This window comes from Chaetura pelagica, unplaced genomic scaffold (assembly GCF_000747805.2).
Source record: "Chaetura pelagica isolate M959 unplaced genomic scaffold, ChaPel_1.0 scaffold67, whole genome shotgun sequence".
Taxonomy (NCBI): domain Eukaryota; kingdom Metazoa; phylum Chordata; class Aves; order Apodiformes; family Apodidae; genus Chaetura; species Chaetura pelagica.
This window is the reverse complement of record NW_009954107.1, coordinates 5,046,357-5,056,007: the sequence shown is the minus strand read 5'-3', so window position 1 is coordinate 5,056,007 and position 9,651 is coordinate 5,046,357. Positions and strand designations below refer to the sequence as shown.

Here is a 9,651-nt window from a genome sequence, read left to right as displayed (position 1 = left end):
GTCGGGGGCAGCTGGGCTTGCGGCAGGAAGGGGGGAAACCGGTGGCCCTACAGCTTTCCTTTCGTTTTCTGCTAAAAGAGAGGCATTTAGGTCGGACATCAGAAGCAGGTTTAATGCTTTTTTTTCGTCTGACAAATACGGTTGTGCCCCGGTTGCTCGCGTGCCGAGGGGGTGAACCCGCCTCTCCGGGCCTTCCTCCCAGGAGCAGGGCAAGGCAGGCTTCGGTGCGACTCAAACCTGCCGCTTTGTCCTCTGTACTGGAGGTGGATTTCTTTGTGTTAAAACTTTTTAAATGGCGTGGGTGACGTTCTTGGTTAGTGCCAGGTGAGCAGAGAGAGGGATGAGCAAGTTATTGATGTATGGCTTGATGCGGCATGTAGAGCGTGCCAGGTTTTACATATCAACACTTGCAGCACAGCTAGAGGTGAAGGAACTCTGGGAAGTCACAGTGTGTCATACAGAGCATGGAAACTTTTATGTATCAAAGCCAAAACCAGAGCTGCTGGAAGTGGAATGCTGGGAAGTCACCATGTGAAAACACTTTGGAATCTGTCTCTGCTGGTAGATGTGCTGAAACAAGCTTGCTTGGCCATCTCTGTTGGAGCACGTGAGCATCGGCTTCCTTTAATTGGCTCCTACTTTAGACTGTACGTATCTTAATGCCTGTAAAAGTAAACGCTTCACTGAGTCAGGTCTGTGCTGGTCTGGTTTGAGTACTGGAAAGTTTTCAACAAATGCAGAGTACATACAAAAAAAAGCTGATGAAAACGTGTGGTAAAATCTAAATGCAGTTGAGATGCAAAGATTCTGCAATGGAAGTAAGTGATACTGACGGTTTTTGAAAGCACTTTGTATTTCTGCTAAGCTATAGTAGTTGCCCAATTTCAGTTTGAAGAGCTTAGTTCCTAACATTTATATCAGAAGATTGTTTATCTGGTCAAGGTCATAAAGTACATAGCCAGGGATTGTGAGGACAGCAATATTAAGAGCTGAACTAAGGCAGCTTTCCCTGTGTTTTGTTGTAATAGTGGTTCTCATGTTGTGATAATAGTGTACGTGATGAAGTACTGCTTTAATAGTAGGTGCACGAGTGCCCAACTAGCAATTTGACGTAGGTGGCAGTCAGTAACTAGTTAATGATCATTAGTACTGCTTGAGAGATTCATACTTAAAATGTCACGCTATGCAGTATGAAATGACAGGAGAAATGCAAGGCTCACTGCTTTTGCTAACTAACTATTCAAGCCTAATTAACTAGTGCTTTTTCTTGTTCCCTCCCATACAGAAGGGGCCCTCACAGGTTGCTCCAGTTCACGTTGTCAGTGAAGAGTCAGCTGACAAGACTAATCTGGGCTTTATTCATGCATTTGTGGCTGCTATATCAGTCATCATCGTGTCAGAACTGGGCGATAAGACCTTCTTCATTGCAGCCATCATGGCAATGCGCTACAACCGTTTGACTGTACTGGCTGGTGCTATGCTTGCCTTGGGACTGATGACATGTTTATCAGGTTAGTATTCTTTTCTTTTTGTTGCATCCCTTAAATTATGCTAGGTATGTATTTATCAATAAGTCTCAATTGAAATGAAATGAAGGTAGAAGGTATAGACAGTTTTGTTTTGAGGAGTGTGTGAAGGTTTTACTGGGGACAGTGGCTCACATTGAATATTTAGCCTCTTGCCTGTAATGAGGTGTTTGTGCTCTCTAGATCTCACTAGGACTTTAAGGAAGAAGAATGGGATTGGGAGTCTAAGAGCATCCTTTGATTTTTGGGCAGCTATTTTCCTTTTTATTTCCTGTTAAGCTGGCATGCCTGATGGAATGTGGGAGTGACATCTCTTTTAACCCCTAAGGGGAAGGATTTTTTTATATGGTGATAAATCTGACTTGAATCTTGGTATTTGTAGCTGTTTGGATTTGTGCTGGGAGCTGGGCAAGTGGAAGATGGCATTGTGCTGTGATCCTTTGGGATGTGGTACAGACAGAGCCAAGAGCTAGGGGAAGGGAGTGAGGTGTTAGGTGGCACCTGAGGAGCTTGTAGCTGTGGGTGCTTAGGTAGCCGTGATGGTAAAATGGAGCTGCCTTCAGGTGTATCAGATGCAGCATAAATTTTTTTGTAGGTGAGCTAATTTCTTACCATGCCCATTTAAAAAATAGTGTTAATTAGTATACATGCACTGGCGAGAGGTGATTAACTGGCTTCAGACTTCTTAGCAAGCTGTGTCTGGAAGCTCCTGGGGTTTTTGTCCACCTTGATTTCATGGAAAACACACTTAGACTCACTAGCTCCCTCCAAATAATCACTACCTGGGGGGTTTTTACAAGCTGTGCTTGACAAAAGAAGCTGCCTTACTGTTCAGATTATCTCATTGTATGCTTGTATATGCAAGTAATGCTAAAAAAAATAGGAACTTTGGGTATAGTTTCTTGCATTGATTTACTGTAGTATTTTCAGTCTTTAAGAAGTTTAGTTTAACTCCTTTTGTATTACTTAGCTGCACAATTAGTGCTATTATTCATCAACATATGTGCCGTATCTACTGGTAGTAGATCATGATTAATTTTGGTCTCATAGTCTTGCATTTGGTAGTGGCAGTGCATATTAATTTCTAGACTGAGTGAGTTTTTCAGCTAAGGAAGTGCGTGCAAGAAAATACACGTGGTAATGTGCTGCCTTTTAGCTCATAGCATGTGGAGTAAAACAGCAAACAATTGTGAGTGCATAGTCCAAGCAGCCTTGAATGTTAGGTGTGGAGTTTTAATTTCATCTCACTTATACAGGCTTTTTTTTTTTTTTTCCAAAAATGCTAACTAGTCTTACTACCTTCTAGATACGTATTCCTTCTTATTTGAGAACTCACATTGGCTTAGTTTGATGGCCTTCAATACTTGAAAAAGTAAATACACTGTGGAGATAGCTTTCAGGTCTTTGAGTGGGATCAGTGCTTTTATATTAAAGAAGATCAAAGTTGGTCATGTTATGTGTTTGTGGAGAATGTGGGAGGGAAAGAAATAGTAACGTGCAGATATTTGCACTTGGCAAAAGAAGACAGACTTTCTACATGATTAACTTGTAGAAAATTGTATTCTAACTTTAGCTGATGAAGGAGATTATTGGAAAGGGATACTATCCAACATGTAGTGATAAACAAAAATTGAATTAACTGATATACACCATGACTAGTCTAACATGATTACAGTTTATAGTTTCATGGTATGTTTGGAAAAAGGTAGGCCTTGCATAGTCCTTGATGGGAAAGATAATGTTGCTTGGGCTGGCTCTAGGGAATAGCAACATATCAAGTTTGCCTGGTGTGCCTTATCTGTATATTGGTAGACTTCAGTCTCTGGTATAAGCAGTAATGCTTGGAGCTTCTAGAATGTCATTATCTTGCAAAAAAAAAAACCCAACGAACAACAACCTAGGAAAACTAAAGACACAACACTTATTTAATGGTGGGCATTTGAATCAGAGACTTTGCTAGTGAGAATCTCCTAGATGTGGGAAGGAAAACAATTATGATCCTTGTGCTTATTTTTTTAAGTGGTGCATTTGTTTTCTTTTCAGTTTTGTTTGGCTATGCCACCACAGTTATTCCTCGTGTTTACACCTATTATGTGTCAACGGCACTGTTTGCGATTTTTGGCGTCCGAATGCTTCGAGAAGGCTTGAAAATGAGTCCGGATGAGGGTCAGGAGGAGCTGGAGGAAGTTCAAGCAGAAATTAAAAAAAAAGATGAGGAAGTAAGTCATAAACTTCCCGTGAATTAAGGCTGGTGAAATAGTCATAAAGCTGCAGAATAGCGCTGTCATGTTTGGGGTGTTCAGCTGTGTCTGTCACTAATAATCTGACACACAAAATCTGGCTCCTGGAGGCTACTTCAACAGGTCACTGCAGTTCTATGGAAAGTCTTTCTTCTTTTTTTAGTGCATTACTGGAAGAGAGGACATGAACAGTTTACTCTTGCCTCTACTTTTATTTCTTTTTGTGATCAGGCAGAATAATGCTGAAGTTTTTTGTGTTGCAGCAAAGGTTTCTGTTAAAGTACCTTTCTAAATTAACTGGACTACTTCTAAGGAGTACTGTGGAGTATTAAATCTTTTTTAAGTTGGTTTTTTTTTCATTAATTTTGTCAAATCCTAAGTTGAGAGACACCACTTGGGGATCCCTGATTTAAAAATAGGAGGAAATTTGTGGTTAGAAACCAGGTGTCATTCCTACTGAAGCTGTTTGGAAGTGCAAGAAGTACAAGATTAATAATAACTGGAGGTTAGAGGTGATTACAAGTGTATGTATGTGTATATGTGTACACACTCGTGTGTGTGCATGTATGTAGCTAGTTTTTTAAATGATGTCTAATATAAATAATACATTGATAATGCAGCAGTCAGTGGCTAATAACATTCCAGGTACTAAAATGGCTAGCTTTACAGATTAAGTATTTCACTTGCATTGTTTAGATGACATTTCTAATCTTATGTTTGGTTGTTTTGTGTTCTCCTTGTCCTCTGCAGCTTCAGAGAACTAAACTGTTAAATGGGCCAGGAGATGTGGAATCAGGGCCAGGCACCACTATACCTCAGAAGAAGTGGCTGCATTTTATTTCTCCAATCTTTGTTCAAGCTTTTACTTTAACATTTTTAGCAGAATGGGGTGATCGTTCCCAGTTAACAACCATAGTTTTGGCTGCCAGAGAGGTGAGTGTTGCAGAATGTCTGCTGTGCTTCTGCTCTCTTTGGGTTGTCCACAGAGAGGTGGGACGGGCAAAACAGTCTTGCAGGAAGCATGGAATTCACACCTGCTGCTCTGCTATGCCCTACTTGGGTCTTGGGACAGATGTAGCATTGAAAATAAATGCACTGAAGTTCTGTGTAGTATGAAAACTATTGTTATATGATTGGAACTGTAGAGGCATTTCTGAAAGTAGTTCACTTGTATCATGCAGCTGAATACAATTGGGTTTTGTTACAGTGTTGCGATATGTTATAGAAAAGATGCTTCTTTGATCTTTTTGGTCATACAATTTTAACATAGTAGCTTTAAAAAGAGAGCTTCATCCCAGCAAACTTAAAGCTGTTAAAATGATACCTCTTTTTAAAAATCTAATTGAACGTGTACAGTGTCTAGAACAAAATTAAACCTTAAACTGCTGTGCAGTAAGTAAAACTAAATGAAATGATATTCAGTAACATGATTGGAATGTATATAACTATTTAAGAAAATTAAAGCTTACAATCAACCTTTTAAAATACCTGAGTAATTTGCCTGTAGTCTTTTGTGCATTGAAGTAGCTTATATTTTTCCCTAGGACTCCTACTTCTTTCAGTGCACTTTCAGGCCTCCCTAGGGATAAATCAAGGCTGAATAATGAAGGAGACTATAGTCTGTAGGAACCTCTTGGGTCTACTACAGTGTAGAGAAGGTGCTTAGAGCTCACGAGGCAGGATGATGAGCTCGTTGTTCAGGCAGTTACATGCCATTGAGGAAAGCTGGGAATCATGACTGCCTCTACCCAAGTCTATATAGTGATAGGCAAGTTGCTTAAGCCTATCTTTTCAGAGGTGGTTGTTGACGTCTGCTCTGCATTTTCTGGGTGTCCCATTGGGAAGTGTTCATCAGACTCAGTGGTTTGGTTTGTGAAGTGCTAAGCATTGCAACTGAAGGCTGCTGTGCCTTTAGCATAGGAAATGTTGGTGTAAGTGCTACAAAAACAAATACTACAAAAATTGAATATATCTTGATCTCGGCTTTCAAAATCAGTAGGTGATTATGAGTGTCTCTTTTCATTTTATCTGTGGGATTGTTTTATATCACTTTGTTCCATAATACATTCAGATAAATCCTTGTCTGCAAAGTATTAAGGCTTAGCAGGAACATCACAGAAATATTTATGAGGAAATAATTTGTGGAGATAATTTGTGGAAATAATATGTGAAGTTTTGAGCAGTACAGTAAGTCAAATGTGACAATACATTCTTCAGTAAAAATTAAACAAAATAATATGAGACTGTTCATGAAGCAAATAGTGTCCATCCTGTCACAACAAACAAATGGGGCTCCTTTGGAGGAAAAAAGGGTTGATAATTTGGCTGTCTCAATGCATCTACCATAGGAATGAGTTGAATTGTCTACATGAACCTGGGCTTAAAAACAGTCCCTAAGAAGCTGATTTTACACCTTGATAGTTGACTGTGTATAAGAATTGCGTGTGGGTTTAAGGAAACAGAAGAGGAAACTGTCATGTCCTGCTAGACTAGCTTTGTCTAAGCTGCTGGTGAGGGAAGTGGGGAATGGGTTGAGGGGTGAAATCCACCCTCTGCCAATGGGGGCTGTACAGGCAACTGCTAATGGCAGGGAGAGAGGGATTTTCAGGAATTTTGGATCCTGATGCCAAGTGTGTTCTGCTGGCACAGCCCTGCCTCTGACCTGTGTTTCTTGGTGGTTTCCTAGCTGTTCTCTGCTTGCTGCTCAACACCTTTTCTCACTGACTTGTGGTTTTGGTTCTTTTGGCAGTCAGTGTTGTCTTTCTTTCATACCATATAATTTCTCAGACATTTCCGCTGTTTGCCTGTTAGAGATTGCATGTGTTCCTTCTGTGACAGCAGCAGCTTTTTTTTCCTCTCAGAGCTAGAAGTCTCACTTAGAGATGTGCAGGGGACTCAACTCTGCTTTCCCTCATCTTTGTACAGCTGAAGGTCATGCTCCTACATTGCCTTTGTTATCAGTCATTTAAAGATTGTTTTCTCTTTCTGATGCTGAAGTCTTATGTTTTATGAGGTGTTCAACACATCTGCTGCCCATAGCTATGTGATTTGGAAATGGATCTGAGAAATCTCTTCACATAGTAGAGCTGTTCACCTGTTCAGTAGCTGCATGTTATGCAGTGGTGTGAAAGCTGCTGTTAACCATAAACTTTGGAAACAGTTTATTATTCTGTGAACTTGAATTCTTTCAATACTTGCCTCTTTGGATGACTGGAGAGGGCCAGAGTGTAGAGTACAACCTTGTGAAGCTGGAAAAAGAAGTAAGAATGTTTTAGCTTTCATTTGCAGTACATGGTTTTATTTTTCTCTTTCTTTATAATTGCGTTTATGTTTTTCCAGCTGACGCATATTGTATTTTTCAACAGCTGCCCCCTTCCCTCTAGGGGTTGCTTAATTGTTTAAGTACAGCAGAACAATTTCTGGATCTGTATTTAATAACTTGAAGATTCTTCTTAATTGAAACATGCCATATGCTCCTGTATTAGTCACATTTGAGATTTAAGTCTGTCTCAGTAGCTGATGTACATCATTACTGGACTTGAGGGCAGTTAAGGGTGGCAGAGCAAACACCAGAGAGTATCATCCATGCTTGACAGGGTGCATCCAGGGAATTGAGGCATTGCTCCTTCACGAACAAGGCAGGAGGTTGTCATAGGACTAATAGGTTTTCAACTGTGCTGATGTTTCTCCTCTGTTTTTTTTTCCTCAGGACCCCTATGGTGTGGCAGTAGGAGGAACAGTGGGGCATTGTCTATGCACTGGTTTAGCAGTTATTGGAGGGAGAATGATAGCACAAAAAATTTCTGTTAGGACTGGTAAGTGAAAACTTACTCCAATTAAAAAGTGCATTAATGGAAAGTGCTTGTGGTATAAATCACGATGTGCTTGGAAACAGTGTTTCTCAAAAAGCCCCCAATTTATTTTTTTTTTTAGTCTGTGTCTTCCATCCCTCCTCCCCACGCAAGCCCACAGTCAGCTCCCCTCACAGTGGGTTGACCCTGTGCTGTTTGCTGGGCTGCAAGTTTCTCCTGCCATGTAGAGTCTGAGCACATGCCACCACCCTGTGCTAAGGGATCTGGCCTTGATTGAACCTGACTGTTTACTGCTTGATCTAAGGAATCAGAAGGGGTGTGATAGTTCCTGGCTAAAGATGGAAACAACTGAAGCATGTTTGGCTTCACTATTTGCTAGTTGGTAAGGTATCAGAGGAAGGAAATACAGTATTTTGACTTGTTGGTCTATATTGGCAGTAGATAATAGAAGTCGTTGCAGTTGCACAGACCCCCAGGTGAGCAAGAGAGCTGCATACTTACAAGTTATGCCAGCCATGTGAAAGCTACTCTGCATGGCCTGTGTTTTTTATCATACCTGCTATCTGTAACAGGAAGGGCCAGTAAGTTTACATAAGGTTGTTTGTTTTTCCTTAGATTAGGTTGCAGCTTGCTTCAGATGCTAATCCTGTGATGTAGTGAGACTTCTTGCTCCCAGGAAGGATTCTGTGAAGCTGCTTCCTAGTTTGTTCAGGATATTTGTTCCGTAGTTGCGGAGGCTGTGAAATGCGCATTCTGTCCTGGTTGTTTGCCAAGGAAATTGGTGACAAAATGCTAATCTAACAATGGTTTATTATGCTCTTAATAAGCTTAATGTGGATTTCTGACCACAGCAATAGCCGTACTATGTTAGACCAAAGATCCATCTAGCCCATTAGCTTGTTTAGAGAAGAGTGGCATGGTCTTTGTACAGTGGTGCTTTCCCAGAATGTTGGCCCAGCCTATAGCAGATTGTGGCTGTTGCAGGCTGTTAGTGTTTTCGATATTGTGTCTTTCGGTGTAGTCACTTTGACTGTAGAAAAAATACTAATTACTGTGTCACTCTTAACAGATGGCTTGCTCCAGCATGAGAATGTTGTACTTTATTTCCCCCATGCAGCCAAGTATTCAGCAGCAGACATCAACCTCAATTTTATACTATCTAAAGTAATAAATAAAACAAAGCTTCCTTCAAAGGACCAGAATATATTCTTGTAGATGCAGTTACACAGTGGGATGTAATATTGGCATCCTGACACTGAGCCAGCAACAACCTCCAGTGCTCGCAGCATGCATTTTAAATTGAGGTTATTTGGCAGTCAGACATTTTTTTAAAATAACATCTATATGTGTCATGGAAGATATTTAACTTTCAGTACCTAATTTCTCTTTGGTTTGTGTTTTCTTTTCAGTGACAATCATAGGAGGCATTGTCTTCTTAGCATTTGCATTTTCTGCACTATTTATAAGTCCAGACTCTGGTTTTTAAAATTTTTCAACCCTGCAAAAGAATAAGGAACAGAAGCATCAAGCAGCTCTTCTTCTGCATTTTTGTATATAATGTACAGAATTATAGTTAAAGAAGCACTGAAGATGAGACACTGAACTTTTTATAGGAAATGATTCATGGGACTCACACATTTATGGACAGCTTCTGCAGTGGAGATCTGCTCTGTATCTGGTTTGTTTATTCTGTGGTGCCTCCTCCATTGGTGGGATTTGTGTGGTTTTCTTGCTTGCTGGACATGGCTCAGCTGAGTTTTGAGGGTCTACTCTGATAAATATCGAGGCTTTCTTCTTCTTCTCTTACACATGGCCACCTTTCCTGTTTCTTCAAAAGCTGATTCTGAAGGCATCTCAAAGCAGACCAGGTGTAGTTCCATGTCACTCAACAGAAGGTGTTAAGGAGAAAACTTTTGGCTCCCACCTCCAAGGAGTTCAAGTTCCAGGATGCACCCAAGGCTGTATAATCTAAGCAACAGGAAACCTGGGAGTGGTTCCAATACCATTGAGTGGCTGAGCCACCAACAGAGAGTTTTATAAACTTAATTTAGAGGGGAAACTTCTTAATCAGGG

General features: G+C 40.5%; 1 protein-coding gene across 1 annotated transcript in view; it reads left to right on the top strand.

Annotated features, from left to right (window-relative positions):
• Nucleotides 1-9,450, top strand: part of TMEM165 (transmembrane protein 165) — a 10,348-nt gene extending 898 nt beyond the window's left edge. Inside the window, exons 2-6 of the mRNA XM_010002525.1 lie at nucleotides 1,259-1,511; nucleotides 3,570-3,745; nucleotides 4,517-4,699; nucleotides 7,476-7,581; nucleotides 8,988-9,450. Coding sequence (XP_010000827.1) covers nucleotides 1,259-1,511; nucleotides 3,570-3,745; nucleotides 4,517-4,699; nucleotides 7,476-7,581; nucleotides 8,988-9,064 — 795 coding nt within the window. The 3' untranslated portion in view covers nucleotides 9,065-9,450. The remainder of the gene's footprint in view (nucleotides 1-1,258; nucleotides 1,512-3,569; nucleotides 3,746-4,516; nucleotides 4,700-7,475; nucleotides 7,582-8,987) is intronic.
• Nucleotides 9,451-9,651: the final 201 nt, after the last annotated feature.